This window comes from Macrotis lagotis, chromosome 4, assembly GCF_037893015.1.
Source record: "Macrotis lagotis isolate mMagLag1 chromosome 4, bilby.v1.9.chrom.fasta, whole genome shotgun sequence".
In the NCBI taxonomy this organism is placed as follows: domain Eukaryota; kingdom Metazoa; phylum Chordata; class Mammalia; order Peramelemorphia; family Peramelidae; genus Macrotis; species Macrotis lagotis.
In genome coordinates, this window is record NC_133661.1 from 95,871,664 (window position 1) to 95,892,081 (window position 20,418).

Sequence of the window (20,418 nt, forward strand, 5' to 3'; positions counted from 1 at the left end):
AAAGGATATGAACAAATAGTTTTCAGATGAAGTTAAATGTATCTATAGTCCTATGAAAGAATGTTCTAAATAGCTCTTGATTAGAGAAATGCAAATTAAAACAACTATGAGCTATCACTTCACACCTGTAAGATTAGTTAATATATATGCTCATAGGGGAAACAAAACTGAGTATGTCCTTTTATCCAGCAATACCACTTCTCCATCTGAATCCCAAAGAGATCATAAAAAGGTAAAAAATTCATTATGTATAAAAATATGACAGCTCTTTTCATAGTGGTAAAGAATTGGAAATTGAGGAGATGCCCATCAATTGGAGAATGGTTCAACAAGTTGTGATATATGAATGTGATAGAATACTACTGTACCATAAGTACAGTAGTGATGAGCAGAGGGATGTCAGAAAAACCTGGGAATACTTAACATGAACTGCTGCTGAGTGAAAAGAAACAAAAGAACATTGTACACAATAATAGTAACATGATAAATTATGATAGACTTAGCTCTTCTCAGCAGTACAATGATTCAAGACAATTCTAAAAGACTTGTGTTGCAAAATGTTATCCACATACAAAGAAAGATCTATGGAGATTGAATCCAAATATAAGAATATTGTTTTCACTTTTTTTGTTTTTTTTTCCTTCTTGGAATTTTCCCCCTTTTGTTACAATATGTCTTTTATAACATGACTAATGTGGAAATGTGTAAGATGATTGTGCATGTATAACCTTTATCAGATTGCTTGCTGTCTTGTTGAGGGTACAGAAGGTAGAGAGGAAGAAAAATTTGGAACTCAAAACCTTACAAAAATGAATGCTGAAAATAATCATTAAATGTAATTGGAAAAAATAAAAAACCATTTAAAAAAAGAAGCTTTTGGAAGGCAAACTCAGTTTCCATTCATTCTTTGCAGTTGTGCTGACCTCATTTCTATATGCCTGTGAAACCTGAACAGTCTACCAGCACCATATAAGGAGACTGAATCTCTTTCATTTAAATTATCTTAGGAAGATTCTGAAAATTCACTTGGCAGGACAAGATACCTACCAGACACTGAGGTCCTTTCTTGAACTAAACTGCCAAACATCCAAATGTTACTACAAGAACATAACTATAATGGGCTAGCCACATTATTCGAATGCCAATTGCATGCTTGCCAAAAAAAGACTATTTTATGGAGAACTCACACAGGACAAATACTCACAGAGGGGTCAGAAGAAATTATACAAAGTTCCTCTGAAGATGTCTCTTAAGAAAATTAGAATTGATTGCATAGTATGAGAGACATTGGTACAGGACCACCCAGCATGAGGTACTCTCATCAGAGAGTGTGTTGTGCTCTATGAGCAAGGCAGAATGAAACATGAGATGCATAAGTTTAGAATACCCATCTCAGGTGTTCACATGGGCTATTAGTGCCCATCCTGTGGTAGAGTATTCCAAGTTCATATTGGTCTGATCAATCACAATTGGCCATATTGTAACTTACTTAATGATGTCATTTTGGTCATTTTAGATAAATGGAAGACTAAAAAACCAACCAACCAGCATTTCCATGCCTAGAATATAATAGGGACTGAACAAATGCTGTCTATCCATCAATGTCTCTCCTAAGGAAAGATCCTAGTTTTCTGTTTTCTCCATTTTCCTTCTCAAAGGTGAGAACTGAACCTGGAATATAAGCCAGGACCCTTTAGTCTTACCCACTGTGGTTAATACAGTACAGCAAAAAAAATAAGGATCCCACAAATGTCCATTTTTTTGGTACTCTGAAGCCAATCACACCACAATTCTGTCTTCATTAGCTTTTTGCTCATCATGATGAAATATATCTCTCTATCATTCTCTGTTCCTATAAAGGAAACAAGTGAGATGGAATAGTCAACTCAAGACCTATACTAGTCAAAGAGGCAGAATTATTTTCGAAGAGACTTTTTCCTCTTCCCTAGGACAGTTAAATTCCTGTTTCCTAGATAATGGACTGATAAATGTTAATAGCTATTTACAGAACAGAAGCCTACTGCTTCTATTTTGAGGAAGTATGTTTACTTGACTGAGACTCAAATCTTATTGCCCACACAATTACTAAAAACTGAAGTTCCCCAAGACCCTGGGAAAATGGAAAAATAGTTATATATTGTTCCTGCCTCTTGGATTACCCTAGGGATTAGTATTAAGAGCCCTGACTAGAATCAGGAGACCAAATTCTAATGTCTGCCCTGCCTTGATTATTGCTGTGTGACCTTCAGAAAACCAATTTATCTGAACTAGTTTCTCCATGCCTCAATAGAGTTGTTCAGATTAAAAAAATCTGTGAAAAGTGAAATACAATTCCTTTGCATTTCTACAAAGAGGGAAGGAAGCTCATCCACATGTATCTGCACACATATATATTATATATATACATATGTGTCTGTGTGTGTGTGTGTGTGTGTGTGATTTCTACAAATGCCACAATTTCACAGATTCTATTATTATTCCCATTAAGGTAAGGGCCATAAAGCTATTAAGTGTCTGAATCTGTATTTGAACTTGGGTCTTCATGAGTCCTCTATACCTTGCTTTACTTACCTGTCTCTATGAATTAAGGAAGTAATGAATAAATGATTTAGGAAAAAAACATTTATCAAGTGCCTATTAGAAACAAAACCTATAGAAAACAAACAAAAAATGAAGACAGTGTCTGCTCTCAAGCTTACTCTCTAAATGAGGAAGACAATACATGAAAGTCCAATTGCAAGGATGGTGGAAAGGTCCAGGGACAGTCAGTCAAATGATTGTGCCTGGGATTTGGAGGGTAGAGAGTCAGATCAGATGGCAAGACCTTCAGATAGTAGTGATGGGACAGATGGCAGCATCTAATGGCTCAGCATTTCATCTGAAAAAAGAGTTGGTGACTCCCATCTCATTAAAGCAGCTAGAATAGGGTTGAAAGTAGAGGCCAGGGGCAGCTAGGTGGTGCAGTTAATAGAGTACCAGCCTTGGAGTCAGGAGTACCTGGGTTCAAATCCGACCTCAGACACTTAATAATTACCTAGCCTTGTGGCCTTGGGCAAGCCACTTAACCCCATTCATTGCCTTGAAAAATCTAAAAAAAAAAAAAAAGTAGAGGCCATCCCTAGAATTGAGATGCAAAAATGGATCATTTATAAGGAGTGAATTTAATTAATCGAAGCAGGTAATATGGAATGCTGACCCAAAAAAGAGGGACTTTAAGTCAGGATGTCCTGAGTTTGAGTCCTAGCTTAGACACACATTGGCTGTGATCTTAAGTAAATTCACAGTACCTCCAGGCACTTTTTAGACTCCAAATTGCTGAAGAATTGGAATCTTCATTAGGAAAAGGGAGTTTAATCAGGGTTTCCAAAATTCTTTGACAATAAAGGTTGGAAAAAATAGTCGGACTGATTGAATTCAATAATCTTGTTCGACGTGTCAGTATCTGCTTCTTTGGGGGGGGGGGTCCCAAAGTCAGAATTTGAGCAACCGAGACTTTTTGTTTTCCTTTTCAGAATTCAACTGACAAGTACAGCTAGATACTAACCAAGTTTGAACTTATGAAAGACAACTTACTTACTAGTTTTTCAGCCAGTCCATCTGGCCTGTTATTCTAGCCTTGTCTGAGTGGTTTGGAAGAATTCTAGATGTTATCTACTTGACCTCATACCTATGGTCCTACTTTTACCCTTCTGAACCCTTGTGGACCAGGCAAAATGTTCTGTGGACATTCAGTTAGTGTAGTTTAAAGACAAAGCTGGAGTCCCCCTAAGAGCCATCACTATGTTTAGAGCAATTCTTATACCTCACCTCGAGAAACCATTGTTATAGATGTAAGGACCCATATAAACTTGTAAGGGTCCATTCTTTAGTGCAACTGCCTTCCATTGAACAGATATGAAAATTGAGATCCAGGGACTTTACCAAGCAAACCAGGTGTATTTCAACCCAGGTCATCCAATTCCAGAGACAGTGCTTATTTACTCCCCAGCTCTCTTACAAATCACTTTTTTCAATCCCCATATGAAAGGGGAATATCACAACTTGGGTCAGCCTTATCTGTTAGACAGGACTGGAGAAAAGTGGGACTACTGCTTTAGATGGACAGGTTTGTTGTTCCCTAACTACTTTTTGCTTAGCTTTCCAGAATGAAAATTTATTGATTATTAGACTATCCCTGAGGAGAATTGAAATGAGTCCCAGAAAAATGGATGTTGCCATCTCCCTGAAGAGAGCATGATGAAGGTTACATCTTGAAATATGAGTGTTTAGATCCTGAGAGGTAATTATAGTCAGCAGTTCTGGTGCCCAAGAACAATTCACCCGGGGGTACTTAAAGAGATATTCTTGCCTGCTAGATCATAGGCTTACTATGGGAAAAAACTTCTGGCCCTACAGAAAATCTTACTCTGTTCAGTAATCCTTGCCTGCCCCACACTTGAGATGAGAAAAAGTAGGGGTTGAGGGAGAAAGAGGTAGCAATCAAGAAATCATAACAGTGGGGAAAAATCAGATCCTTTTCAACTTTATCCTTGGCTGGGGCTAAACTGGGGAATGATTTTGCTAAGTATAAAGGGGGCTGAGTGGTGAACCTCAAGATCACATACAAGATCAAAACCCCTCCAATCTCTGGTAGCCTCATCTGTCAAATGAAGAATTTGATTTGGAGAGTTTCTTAGGACTCTTTCTTTTCAATGAGTCTATAATGCATGTGAAAGTCCTTGGCAGAGTTAAAAAGTACCTAAATGCTCTACAGAAGTTCAATCTTATCAGTTTTACTACCCAAAACATTCTTTAGAATAGTATTTCAGTAATACTTTTTCCATGGGATTTGTTTATCACCTTTTCTCTAATAGTACTAAGTAACTTCAGGTCATTCCCAAATTGGAGCCCTTAGTGATTCTACCAGTTGAATGTCATCACAATCACTTAATTTAAAGACAATGGGAAATTAATCTCAGAAAACAAAACTCTTCAAAAAAAGAACAAAAATTCCCTTAAAAATAAACCAAAATTCTTCTAAACACCATCATGCCTTTGGATACCTTTTAAAAAGTCAAGTGTTCCAGGGGCAGCTAGATGGTACAGTGGATAGAACACTAGCCTTGGAATTGGGAGGACCTGAGTTCAAATCTGACCTCATACACTTAATAATTGCCTAGCTGTGTGACCTTGGGCAAGTCACTTAATCCCATTGCCATGAATATTTTTTTTTTAAAAGTCAAGTGTTCCCTCCAGTTCATCCTTGTAAGAATCATTTTTTCAGAGTAGAATTTCACTTACCTGTTTTATTTTTTTAGAGTAAATCCAGAGTTGGTTCAAGAGTGCATCAAGTTGAATATCTTTGTCATCATGTCTGCCCTCAATAATATAAAAGAGAGCTGCTCCTAGAAGGGTATAGATGATCAAAAGAGAGACAAAAAAGATGTATGGAAAGACGTTCCCTAGGAGATTGTAGCAGAATTTCCTTTTTGTTCAGTTTCCAGTACTGGAAGGTTGAGAATGTGGGATGAAGTTTGGTCTTGGGCAGTGTCTTTTTCATTTGGGATGTAGAATATCCTCCCATCAGAGCTTGAATAGCAATTAAACTGTCTGGAAGTAGACTCTTCCTCTTTTGAAATCATCCTGTAATGATGGAGAAGATGGGGTAGTTTTCTACTTTCAGTACATTAGTTGAGAATATTCCAGAGGAATCAAGAAGCTGCTGGTAACTAAATAGATCAAAAAAATTGGTCAGATAATAACCCAGTCCTTCATCACCATAGTCTCACAACTGCAATGCTGACAGAGACCCACTTGTAACTAACAACCAATGACTTGAGAAAAATGGGCTTAGTCTGGTGCTTTGGCTTTTTTCCCCTCAGCTTTAGCTTGCAGTTCAACTCTTAAAATGTTCAATGGAATTATTTATTATTTTCAAATTATCTATGGTTAGGATGTTGTCTTCCAGTAGGCCTCTGGTATTAAGTTGAGGCACAGTGTAGACAGTGTTTGTCGAGGATGGCATTTGTATACCTCTCTCTGTTGGTAACCATATGAGCAGCTAAGTAGGGCAATGGATATAGTGCTTGGGTTCTGGTTAGGAAGAAGTGGGTTCAAATATAGCCGCAGATACTTACTTAGCTGTGTGAACTTAGACTAAGTATGAACTTAGTCATTAAACCTCAGTCTCACCTATAAAATGGGGATAATAGTAATATTATTATCCTATTATATAACTTCCAGGGATGTTGTAAAGAAGAAATGAGATGTTTGTAAAGTCTTGGAATATATTAAAAGCTTAATGAATTTTTATTGATTTATTATTATTTACATTCTTTGCCAGCCTTCACTTCACAAGGGGCCCTCTCTAAATATGGACTAGTTGGACTATCAGAGAACTACAATTTAAAACTCAATAATGATGATGGCCCAAAGAATCAACCACCAGCTCTTCAAAACAAACTGGGGGGGGGGGGAGCAGAGCCAAATGCCTTAAAATTATGACTAACTAAATTCTGGAGTGGTGGAATCCCCAGAAAGACTGAAGGAAACAATTTTCCTGCCCAAGACAATTTTGAAGATCTGCAGGAAGGGTCTGTTCCATAAAAGTTGGAAAGGGTCACAGCACAGCACAGCCCAGACCACACTGTGCCAGAGTGAACTAGCTCCAGTCTTCCAGGAACAGTCCAATGGGTGCTTGAGTCTTTGGGGCTCTTGGGTCTGTGGCAGCAGAGGTGGCTTCCAGACCTCTCAGCCCAGGGATCACTAAAGACAACTCTGCTGCACCAAAGTGAGCATGGAGCCCAGGCCAACACAGGCCTCAGTGCAGCCCCACTCTGGGAACTTGCAGAGCCAACCAGCAGCTGCTTCTAGAGCACTCAGTCCACAGACAGTACAGGGATCAGGGGAGACTGCAGAAGTCTCTCCACTTCTGATTCATTGACTATACTCAATCCTTTGACTTTATGGAACACAATAAAATGTGGCAAGTTTTCAAAGATGAGAGTAAAAGGTCATCTTACTTGTCTTTTGAGGCACCTATATATGGACTAAGAAGCAAAAGTTAGAAAGAAACACAGAACAACTGATTGGTTTAAAGTTTAGGAAAGGAGTATGATAAGGCTGTGCATTGTCACCTTATTTAATTTATATAAAGAGTACATCATGCTGGATAAATCAAAAGTCAGAATTAAGGTTGCTCAGGAGGCATATCAACCATTTTGGATCAGCAGAGGATACCATTCTAATGGCAGAAAGTTGAGAAGAATTAAGAAACCCTCTTGATGATGGTGAAAGAGAAGAGTGTAGAGCTGGCTTGAAACTAATAAAAAAACCTAAGATTCTAACAATTGGTTCCATCACATCCTGGCAAATAGAGAAAGAAGAAATTGAAGTAGTGTGAGATTTTATATACAAAGCAACTGTAGCCATGAAATTAAGAGATATATCTACTTTGGATAGAAAGTTATGGCAAATCTGGACAACATACTAAAAAACAAAGCTATCATCCTTGTTGACAAAGGTACAAAAAGTCAAAAGCTATGGTTGTTCCAGATGTAATGTATGACTGTAGGAGTTGGAATATAACGAAAACTGAGCTCTGCAGAATTGTTGCTTTGAATTATGGTGCTAAAGAATACTTTGGGGAGACTCTTGGAAAGCAAGAAGATCAAATTGGTTAATACTTAAAGAAATGAATTTAAATTATTCATTGGAAAAACAAACACTAAAGTTGAAACTTTAAACACTTTGGCCACAATGAGAACACAGGATTCATTGGGAAAGACTCTTATGTTGGGAAAGATTGAACGCAAAAGAGAAGGAAATGATAGAGGATGAGATGGATCAAAGTGTCATGGAATCAATGAACATGAGCTTGTGCAAACTTCAGGATACAGTGGAGGATAGAAGGGTCTGGTATGCTAAGGTCTTCAGGATCACGAAGAGTTGGACATGATGGAACAAAACAAACAAACTTAACTTTGTACTAAAAGCTGCTTGTACTATACTATGAGTAAAACAAAAACAATTCCTAGTCTACTAGGAGAAGATAGTACACAAAAGGCAGCTGAAAAGTACTAGGGAGGGGAGTGTTGTTGGGAAGACTGAAGATACCAGACACAGAAGCGCAGTCCCTGTTCTTTAAAATGCTAGAATCCTAGCTTTAGGGCTGGAAGGAACTTCAGAGATCATCTAGTCCAAACTTTTCATCTTATATGGAAACCTGAAAGTTGAACTGGACCAATTCTGCCTGTTGACAGGAAGCTAAGACTGGATCCCTATAGGGAAAGGGTCATCAAACACCTCTAAATTGTGAAGAAATGAAAATCAAGGAAATAAGAGTTTATTTTCCCTCAAGGAGCAAGAAAAGGGGAAACCAGATTAAGAAGACTGTTAAGACATTCTAGGGCTCCAAAGATCATAGCAACAGCATTGAAATAAGAGGTAGAAAAACAAAAACAAAACAAAGCAATTTCCTGGAAATATCAAAAATAGATAGTAACCTAAGAGAATGAATCATAGAAGCCTTCACACACACACATACAGCTCACAGATGGTAAGGGGGTCAGGGGAGACTGCAGAAATCTCTCTGCTCTCCCTGGGGCATGACTCTGCTGTTTGTCCACACTCAGATTCAGGTTGCAGTATGTCCTTCCATACTAAGATAGCAAGGATCCTCCTCACAACTCCAGGGCAGAGGGGAGTGCCTGTAATCATCTACATATCAAAGCACAAGCAAGAGAACATAAGACCTTGGAGTGAATAAAGGTTTCAATGGGGTGTCCCCCACCCCCGCAAAGTGAGTGTCCCAATAATACTCAAAAGCTCAGGAAGAACCCCTAAACCAGGCACAGGCTGGAGAAATGAGTAAACAGAGAACAAAGAGGAACACCATTGAGAAATTCTTTGTCTATGATTCCAAGAAGGATCAAAACACTCAATCTGAAGATAAGGAAGTACAAACTCCTGCATCTAAAGACTCCAAGAAATATAGAAGTTGGGTTCAGACTATGATATAGCTCAAAAAGGATTTTGAAAATCAAGTAAGGGGTATAGAAGAAAAATTGGGAAAAGAAATGAGAGAGATGCAGGAAAAACATGAAAATAAGTCAGAAGCTTTGTCAAGGAGATTCAAAAAAAATGCTGAAGAAAATAACATGTTAAAAACCAGCATAGGTCAAATGGATAAAACAGTTCAAAAAGTTATTGAGGAGAAGAATGCTTTGAAAATAAGAATTGGCCAGATAGAAAAGGAGATAAGAAAGCTCTCTGAGGATAACAAATGCTTCAGATGTATAATGGAGCTAAAGGAAGCTTATGACTTTATGAGAAGTCAAGAAACAATACTTGAACACCAAAAGAATGAAAAATTAGAAGAAAAAGTGAAATATCTCATTGGAAAAAATGATCTGTAAAAAATAGATTCAGGAAAGATAATTTAAAAATTATTGGTACACCTGAAAGTCATGATCAGGAAAAGAGCCTTGACCTCATTTTTAAAGAAATGCTACAGGAAAATTGCCCTGATATCCTAGAAGCAGAGGGCAAAATAGAAATTGAGAGAATCCACCAATCTCCCCCAGAAAGAGATCCAAAAAATAACCCCCAGGAATATTAAAGCCAAGTTCCAGAACTCCCAAATCAAAGAGCAGCCAGAAGGACACAATTCAAATATCATGGAGCTGCAGTCAGGATCACACAGGACTTAGCACCAATTACATTAAGGACTTGTCAGGCTTGGAATATAATATTCAAGAAGGCAAAAGAGCTTGGAATGCAACTAAGAATCAACTACCCAACAAAACTGAACATCCTCTTCCAGGGGAAAAGATGTATTTTCAATGAATCGGGGGAATTTCAAATGTTCTTGTTGAAAAGATCAGAGCTGAACAGAAAGTATGACCTTTAAATACAGGCCTCAGGTGAAGCATAGAGAGTGGAGGAGAAGGGTAAAATATGAGGGACTTAATGATGATGAACTATGTGTATTCCTGCATAGAAAAATGATACTGATAATACTCATATGGAACTTCTCATTTAATAGAGCAGGTAGATGAAGCACAGGAGAGAACTGAATTTGAAGATATAATATATTGTAAAAATGTAGTCAAAGGCTAAAAGGGAGTAAGAGAAAGGAGAGGTGGAATAAGCTAAGATAGTTTGTATGAGAGATTTAATTCTTTTTTATAATGAGTTTTTGCAATGATATGGAATGGGGGAAGGCAAGGGGGCAATGAGGGATCCTTCATTCTCATCATAAATGGCTCAGAGAAGAAAGAGCATACATACTCGATAGGGTATGGACATCTAAAGTAAAAAAGAAGAGAAGTGAAAAAGGGGGAAGGGGGGGATGTGGGTAATAGACGAAAGGGTAGACCATAGGAGAGAATAGTTGGATATAACACATTTTCTTTTTTACATCTTGCAAGGGGCTGGGATTGGGTGGCCTGTCTGGGACCACAGGGCCAGGTGGTTGCTGGGTCTCAGGGGTGGTATGTGGGCTTGGGGCCTCTTGGCCCCAGGGCCAGTGATAGTCCACTGCTCCACTCAGCTACCCTACAGCACATTTTAGAAAAGGGACAGAGTGAAAGGAGAGAAAAAATATAATATATTGTAGTGGGGAGAAAAGGATGGAGGGAATTATAATCAGCAACAGTGGAAAAATATGGAAGTAATTTTTATGATGGACTTATCATAAAGAATGTGATTCACCCATGAAAGAGCTGATGGTATAAGAACACAGACTGAAGCACATTTTTTTCTCTTTCCTTTACTTTATTTCTCATGAGAGTCTATATTTTTTGGGAGAGGGGGTATTATGTATACTCCTAAACAAGAATATTTTAGTAATGTATAAAAAATCATCATTTGTACAAATATTTTCATAATAGCTCTGTTTGTGGTGGCAAGGAATCAGAAATTAAGTAAATGTCCTTCGATTGGGGAATGGCTTAACAAAATGTGGTGTATGTATGTGATAGAACACTACTGTTCTATTATAAGCCAGGAGGGATGGGAATTCAGGGAAGCCTGGAAATATTTGCATGGACTGATGCTGAGTGAGATGAGTAGAATCAGAGGAACATTGTGCACCCTAGCAGCTACATGGGGTGATGACCAACCTTGATTGAATTGTTCGTTCCATTAGTGCAACAATCAGGCACAATACTTTATTTTTCTTCCATAAGGATATGATTTCTCTCTCATCACATTCAACTTAAATCAATGTATGCCATGGAAATAATGTAAAGATTAACAGACTGCCTTCTGTGGGAGGTGTGGAGAAGGAAGCAAGATTAGGGGGAAAAATTGTAAAAAATTAAAAATTTTAAAAAATTTCATCAACAGAAAAATATGAGCATGTCAAAAGGGTCAGAAGAAGGTGAATATTGGCACACAGAATGCCTTAAAACTGGAGCCAATCCTTAAGCACTCAAGTATGAGATATTTTCAGGTGCCGCAGTTGTAACAAATACAGAAAAAAATTGTCTTAAATTGTAGGAGTAAGCTAGGTCCTATTGTATTCAGAAAGACCTGAATTCAAATCCTGTTTCAGATATTTACTGGTCTTGTCACCCTAGGAAAGTCACTTCACCTCTGTTTGCCTCAGTTTTCTCATCTATAAAATGGGAATAATAATAATAACACTAATCTCCCCAGGTTATCATGAGGATCATGTGGGGTAATAATTGTAGCAAATTCAGCACCTTGCCTTATATATATTAGATGCAATATAAATGTTAATGATAAAGGCAGGAATAATGACCACAATCATGATAATGATGAAAAAGGTGTGTAACTTACAAAGGGGGGGAATATTTTGTGAGCTATTCAAAACTGTCAGTCTCCAGGCCCATAAAATATTTTCTCTTAGACTTCACTCATCCATTTGAATGAAGATAAGGGGGTGGCTAGGTGGCACAGTGGATAGAGCACTGGCCCTGGAGTCAGGTGCTAATTACTTAGCCATGTGGCCTTGGACAAGACACTTAACCCCATTGCCTTGAAAAATCTAAAACAAAAAATGAATGAAGATAAGAGCTTGTGCTTAAATAGTACTTTAATCCTTTCCAAAGGGCTTATATGACCCATTTCATTTGATTCTTAGAGCCCTTCTGTTTATAGTAGCTCTTATTATTCCCATCTTGCAGATGAGAAGACTATTCCCAAAGATGGGAAATAATATCCTTACGATCACACTGCTAATAAGTATCAGAGATGAAATTTGAACCAAAGTCTGTTTTATTGAAAGTGTATTAGTTCTACATGCATGAAAAGGAGAGGAATTTTCAAAGAAAGGTAGATCTTTGGTGATTGGAATGATTCTAACCTTGCCATAGACAGGAAAGCCAATTTCTTTCCTTTGTTTGATTTTAGTCTTCTAAGAACCAAGAATAGAGACTAAAGTTGGGATTTCATTGATAGAGGGCAATCCTAAATGAAGAAATTTCCTCTATCAATGAAGGTGGCATCTTCTCTGCAACCTATGGAGTTATCCAAATCCTCGAGAACTTTAAGTATCTTGCCTAGCATCACAAAATCTATAGATGTCAGTTTAAGCTTGAATCAAGGTCTTTGTGATTTCTATTCTCTCTCTCTCTCTCTCTCTCTCTCTCTCTCTCTCTCTCTCTCTCTCTCTCTCTCTCTCTGTCTCTCTCTCTCTGCATTATATCACACAACACAGCCTAGTCTAGCTTTATATTTGCTGTTGCATTCCAAAGTATTAATAACAGTATAAAGGAAGGTACAAGACTGATACTGAGCAAAATTGGAAAATCAATTTTTGGTTTTGTTGACATAATTAAAATAGTTATACGCTTTAATCATTTTAGATCTTTTTTTTTTAAAGTTCATGTTCCCAGTTAGTGTAGCACAATAGTTCCAACAAATGTTCCTGCCCTAGGTTTTTTTCCTGCCAGTGTTGAAATTCTTTAGAAATGATCCAGTCTAAGTATTTTTAACCTTTTGTGTATGTTACAGACCCTTTTGGTGATCTGGTGAAGCCTGAGGATTCATTCTTGGAAGAATGTTTTTCAACAAATAAAATAAAATTCATGGAATTGTTGAAGTGTAAAATGGGGTGTGGTCTAGTTTCACGTTTGAATGTGCGGCTAATTCATGAAAATATTTAGGGTTAAAATAGTTTAAAGTATTGTGTATAGCAGAAACTAAGAGAGATAAAGGCAGAGAGATGGCTCAGGGAATGAGCAAGAAAGAATGTAAAGACAGCAGGAACACAAACAGCAGTCATCTTAAGTAGCATAAAGAGGGAGAGCAGTTTGAAGAGAAGAAATTAGGAACAGGTGGAAAATGCTTGCAATAGGGTCGGTAACAGCATTCTCCATCAGGGTTAAAGTCTGGGTTTATATAGGGGAGCAGCCCATGTTGTATTGTGCTTAGAATGGTATTGAAAGAGTTAGGAGAAGGGGTTGAGGCTATTCCTATTATCTCTGAGGATTTACATCTTAGAAGCAGGGTGAAGTGATTCCTACCATCTCAGTACCTCCTTTATCATGGGATTAGTCCTGGGTTGAGTCTGGGAAAGAAGCTAAAACATTTACCTTGAGTTTGGGAAAGAAGCTGACACTTTATAACTCAGAATGGGTTGAGGTGCTAGATAGCAATGGGATGGAAATCAGCACATTTCTCTTAATATTCCCTCTGCTTCCTAAGGAAACTAATTATATTGCTATAACATTATAAAAAATTAAAAAAAAACAAGTTTATGGTCCCCATGTTAGGAAATGATTTAGTTATTCTCATTGTGCAGGTAGGGATATAGAGGCCAGGAGAGATAAAAATGAAGTGAGATCAGGTTCATAGACTCTCCATCCAAGGATCTGTGGAAAAAATCTTATGAAAAAATCATCCCTGGCAAAATACAAGCAACCCTAGTGTCCAGCTAAATAGAATTAAGAACTTTAGAAAATATTAAGGCCTGGAGTTGCTTCATTATTGTGTTAATGGAAATAGAAACACAGAAATGAGAGGAAAAGTGACACCCAATGGGTCATCTGTTAGTATACATAGCTTCTGGAGTGTCTCTAGAAAAGTGTTTATTTTCATTCCTCAAATATTGAATTAAGTTAAAATTGTTCCACACTCTGTAGAAAATACAGGTAAGTTTAAAATAGTGTTTCTATCCTCAAAGTATTATTTAGTAGGGAAAACTGGACAAGGCACACATGAAAAACTAAATATCAATAAAGAAAATGGTCCAAAATCTTTAGTCTTCTATGGCAAAAATTAGTCTTAAACTGAGATTTTGCCTTTTTCATATGTCCAGCACTTAACATAGTTCTGATTCATAGCAAATGCTTAATATTTGTTGGTTGGTTGGTGACTCCTGCAGAAAAAAATACCTGATTAATGTTTAATATCTTTATAAATTAGGAGTTCTGAACTTAGGCTAGGGGTCTCTGGATAGATTTTAGATCTATGAACTTGGATAAGGGGAAAAAACTTTATTTCAATATAATTGTCTTCCTTTATAACCTTATGAATTTAGAAACATTCTAAGAGCAGATAATGAAAAGAAAAGAAAAACTTGAATCTGCAATGGCAAACCTCATCAAAGAAACAAAACAAAAAAACAAAGATTAGGAATTATTCTGAGAAGGGGTCTCACCCTTCTCATAGGTTTCACCAGCAGCTTGTCCAGGGTACTGGGGATGTTGTTTTTTTTTTAAAAAAAATAAGAAAACCTGGAAATGAAAAACAGCAAATAGGTTCTGGAATCACATCAACTGATCAAATCCATTTTCTTTTTCAGGTCTCTCTGGCTGTGAATTATCCTACCAGGTTCCCTCTGGATTTATTAGGAAAGGTTAAAAAACTCTTTTTGACACTGAGCTTCCAATTCATCCTGCTCTTCCAGCCTTGGCAAGGACTCAGCTCCAGTTTGACTTGATGGGTGCAGGACTAAGGCTTCCTGCTACTCTCTTAGGACTATCCTTGAGACCCATAGGTTCAAAAGGAAGTCACTGGAAATGTCATAGATTCTGGACTCAGACACAGAATTTGAGTAGAGTGACTGGGCAGAGCCAGCTCCTTTGAACCAAATGACATGAATTTGAAAGTTTCCTCCCATTCATAAAGCATTCTTTCCCATTCATAAAGCACAATTACTCTGTGATGCAGGTCAAAAGGTGTTACTGATCCTACTTAAATCATTTTTTTTCAATTTGAAGAATAATACTAAGATTCTATAAGATTAAACAAATTGTGTTAGCCACTGATTGTAATTCTTCTTCGATCTCTTGATTTCTTTGGTAATTAATACATCTGGATATTATTTTTAAATTATCTGTGGTAAGCAAAAACACATTTGGAAAAATAATTGTTGCTCTTTCAGAGTAATTAAAAGTAAACATCAATCTTTCAAATATTTGTATCTAGAGAAACAAATTTGATGATATTGGGAAGTATTATTTTTCACCAATGATTTCATTGAATATTTCTTTATTAGGAGGTATTCATGCTATCAAAAGGATATTATCTACTTCTTGTTGGAATTGAATGTGATTCCCATTTTAAGATTCAAAAATTTTGATAAATAAGCATTTGTTCATTAGTTTTTAATGTTTATTTTTATTTTTCACTTAACAAACATTTTAAAGCTCACCTCTCCCCACCCAGTCCTCTTACCATTGAGAAAAAAATAAACTAAACTAACCTAAACTAAAAGAAAAATATAATACATAGCTTCCATATTGGTCATGTCTGAAAAAGAATGCCTCTTTCTGCATTTTCAGTCCATCGCCTCTTTGGTAGAAAATGAATTATTTTCCTCTTCATTGTTTTGGATTCACAATTTATTATTTTATGGTTCAATGTTCTACATTTTTCAAAATTTCTTTTCTCTATTACGTTATCATTATATAAATTGTTCTATTTCTGCTCTCTTTGCATCAGTTCCTAAGGATCTTCCCAGTTTCTTCTGAAATTGTCCATTTTATAATTTTTATAATACAATATAGTAAGTTTATACTATCCATCACATTCTTGATATGCCAAAAGCCATTCATTAATTCCTTAATAAGAGGATACTCCTTCAACTTCTATTTTTTGGTTCCTACAAAAAGAGCTATTAAAAATCTGTTTTGCAGATAACTGGTCTTTACTCTGGTTCTTTTGGTTTCTTTGAAGGGCTTGCCTAGTGGTTGGATCAAAGAAGTATGTACATATTAATAACTTTGGGTACATGATTCCAATTGTTTTCCAGAAGGGCAAACCATTTCACAGGTCCAAAAATAGTACACCAATGCACTCATTTTCCCATATCAATTGTCATTTTTCCTATTTTTGTCATCCTTCTAAGTCAACAGGTATAAGACTCACAAGGTTGCTCTAATCTGCATTTCTCTTATACTAATAACTTAGGGCACTTGATAAGCTAGATTTCTTCCCTTGAAAATTGCTAGTTCATATCCCATCTGTTTATTAGGGAATGGCTCCTAATCTTATAAATTTCATTGATATATTGATATATATATATATATATATATATATATATATATATATATGTCTTGAATTCATATATGTCTTGGATATTAAAGACCTTCAGCAAAGAAACTTACTGTAAAGACTTTTCCCAATTATCTATTTTCCTTCCTAATTTTTACTATAATATTATGCACAATCCAACCATTTCAACTGAATTTACCTTAATTAAACATGTATCTAGTAACTACTATGTTTAATACTAGGCTCTAGGTTACAAGAAAAACTTTAACAATCTTTGTCTTCTAAGCTACAAAGACAAAATTTAACAGTCCTTGCCTTCTGGATGAGCTTATGAGAATCCCTTTGCCAAGATCATCCTTCTCTTTTACTATTAGGAGATATCTTGTTTTCCAGAGCTAAAATCCAGTAAGAAAGCTGTGTCCTGAGATTGGCATGAAAATCATTTGCATTCATTCTATGGTGAATTCTATGGCAGCAACATTACAGAATTGTTTCACACCAGCCCTAAGTAGTCCCTGAGCCTCAGACAAGAACCTGAAGAAACCATGTTCCAGTTACAAAATTCTGCTATGAATCAAACTTGTCTCATTGTTGCTGATACCTCTTATTGCCATGGCTTCAGTTCTTTGTTTCTTTGTCCAACCACTACTCTATGTATCAAGGCTCAGCCTAGCTGTTTTGAGTCTCTTTGGTTCTAGAGAAGCCCTGAGCTAACCTGTCTAGTTTCTCTTCTCCAATAGCATAAAGATTTTTTTCTTAGAACCACTGTTAGTTCTGGTTTTATTTTGGTTTTATTTTACAGAGTTAACAGTTGTGATCACCTGTAGGATCTCTTTGTTATGATACCACATAACAATGGTGGTTGCCTAACCATTATGGTTCTTTGATCATGTACAATTGGTGTCTTAATCTCTGTGTCTCTCTGTTCATTAATTTTCAGAGTGTGACAAGCTTACATGTTTTCTACAGTTGAAGAATGTGATTTCCAGAAGACCATATCATGAATTTATGGCAGAGTTGTAACTTGAATCCAGGTGTCCTCATTCCCTGTCCCCAGAACGCTTAACATTCAAGCACTCAGCCTTGTTGCCAAAATTTCCAAGCTGCAAACAAAAGATCAATTCTCTACCCCAAGTTCTTTGATTAAAAAAGGTATTTGGATGCTCACTCTCCCCATCTTCAGTCTCAAGATGACCAACAACACTTGCAACTTCACTGAAGTTGTTGATATTTGTTCTTCATTCTGGAAGAAAAATATGACTTTGGATGTGATGCCTTGACATGCAAGTAAATTGGATTTAAGTGAGGGAGGGCTGTGTAGAGTCACCAACTTTACTTTCTTCTCCAGAACCAGCTGGATCCAATGACCAGATATAACTCAGCACAAATGAAAATGACCTTGAATTCAGTGAAGGGCCTTAGTTGTTTTGAGCTAAGGTCTTTTCTGTGCCTCAGCTTGACTATGGTATTACATAGAATAAGGCTAGGTAGGGGCAGCTAGGTGACATAGTGGATAAAGCACTGGCCTTGGAGTCAGGAGTACCTGGGTTCAAATCCGGTCTCAGATACTTAATAAATACCTAGCTGTGTGGCCTTGGGCAAGACACTTAACCCCATTTGCCTTGCAAAAATCTAAAAAAAAGAATAAGGCTAGGTAAGGAAAAAATGAAGGAAAGAATTGTTGTCAGAGAACCTGAGTGGGGGAAATCTCTGTGGTTCATTTGGGGTGACAAAATCACCAAACTCTGACTCAGGGAGATAAGAAAGGTTTAGACTTTAATACCCAGATAGCACAAAAGTGTAAACAATTGCTATTTATAGTTTACATCACTGAACTTAACAGGAGAAACATAATTTTAGCTAGTATTTCCATAGAGCTTTAAACACAGAACCAGATCACTTCATCTCTCAAGGTAATCAAGACTAAATTTCTGAGGATATGCACTGACCTGGATGGAGGGATACAGACCAGCCTCAAACTCAGATATTTGAACTACAAACTGAGGCAAAATAGCTTATATGAGAAAGATCCAGATGGGTTCCTAGAAGAGGTGAATCATTGGAAGAAATGATGACTTCTAACTGGGAATTTGAGGATATTCCTTCATCAGGACATCAGGCTACAACAAAAAAAGGAGAGGACAGAAGGGGTGCGACTGACAAAAACCAGCTACCTCATTGGCCTTTATGTTTCCTTCTCCCTTTAACTTCTAGTAGTCTACATCTGTTAACTAACTCATAACTGAGGAAACACAGGTAATGTGGAGTCAAGAAAGCCTCAGTTTAAATCCAGCTTCAGATAATTGTAGTTTTGAGACTATGGGCAACTTTGTTCAGCCTCAGTTTCCTCATCAGGTAAATTTCAGTTCAGTTGTTTTTCAGTCATTCCTGACTCTTCTGGAATTCCATATGGGATTTTCTTGACCTTTTCCTTCTCCAGATCATTTTACAAATGAGGAAACAGTGGCAAACAGGTTAAATGACTTGCCCAGGGTCACACAACTAGTAAGTGTCTGAAGCCAGATTTGAACTCAGGGTGAAGAGTCTTCCTGGCTTCAAGCTTGTGTCCCCCCTATCTGTCCAGATAAATAGTGATAATAATATCTACCTCCAAGTGATCTTGTGAGGAACAATTGAGATAATACAAATACATATAAAGCATTTTTAAAGTCTTATTTTTTAAATAGACATTTTTATATTGCTTTTTGATTTACAAAATACTATATATATATGTGTATATACATATATATATATATATATGTGCATACATATATATATATATATATATATATATATATATATATATATATCAATGGAAATGTCTACAGATTACCTCCTTATTTTCACTTCATCTTAGTTCCTGGCACTCTGGGCTCTGACAAGCTTTTGCTTGATATTGCTCAGAATCAGACTTCCTTGTCACTTCCCCATCATTTCTAAGTCATTCTGCCTGTACTCAGAACATCTTCTTTATCTTCTTCTCACTAGAATATGGACAATAATTTCCCTCATTTCTTCTAACTAAAACCTTTCTATACATTGGAAATTGTGGTACAATTATTTACCAATCAGTTTCACCTGATTTCTTCTCCTCCCCAGCGCCACTGGGTTTCCCTGGTAACCATGCAAGCACATCATCAGGAAAGGTAGCTGAAGAATCATAGCCCATTTTAGCTAGTAGGAACCAATGCTTCAAGGTGAGAATTCAAGGAACACTGTCAATCATAAAACCCTCTAAGAGACAGCAGAAAGAAATTGGTGCTCCTGAGGCTTTAAGCAGATTCCCTCTCACTCCTAACCCCCAAAGAGGAGGAGAAAGAGAAAACAAGATCTTAGAAGACTATCATAGCAAAAAAGCCAGGACAACTGATCTGGAGAGGAGGAAAAGGAATCAGTAAAGCAGAAGCTATTGATAATACTGAAATGTGCAAACCTATCTCTCCCTCAGGAGAAACCAGTAGACTGCAGATAAAAACAAAAACTTAGGAACTGGAGTTTTTTTTGTTTTGAGTTTTTTTTGTGTGTGGGGGGGGTGTCTTCCATTGCTATCTCTGATTTCTTTGGAAGGAGAAGTAGAGTCAGTTGACATCTGTCTGTTGGCAGAAAAGCAGTTTACAAGTGGTCTTTTATTCTGAAGTGGTTTTCCCCCATTGATGTTCTGTTCTATGTGTGAAGGACTAGTCTATAAATTATCCTAACAATAATAATCCAGAAGAAATATAGGAAAACATTAACGACTAATTATAAAGAACTCATTAAGGTCAAACTGATTATTTCTTGTGTTTGTGTGTGTGTGTGTGTGTGTGTGTGTGTGTGTGTGTATCTCTGCCTCTCTCCATATGTGTATGTGTGTATTATATAATACATATTTATATATATATATATATGAAAATGCTAGTATTATTCCTTAGAATATCATTAGAAGGGTAATTTGAAAAAGTTTGTGGTTGAGTTGTGAATGATATTTCATAA

General features: G+C 36.8%; 1 protein-coding gene across 1 annotated transcript in view; it reads right to left on the reverse strand.

Moving 5' to 3' along the window:
• KCNK18 (potassium two pore domain channel subfamily K member 18) overlaps nucleotides 1-20,418 on the reverse strand; it is a 65,171-nt gene that overhangs the window by 28,246 nt on the left and 16,507 nt on the right. The window contains 3 exon segments of the mRNA XM_074236201.1: nucleotides 1,704-1,761; nucleotides 1,764-1,852; nucleotides 19,525-19,636. Of these exon segments, the coding sequence (XP_074092302.1) occupies nucleotides 1,704-1,761; nucleotides 1,764-1,852; nucleotides 19,525-19,636 (259 nt within the window).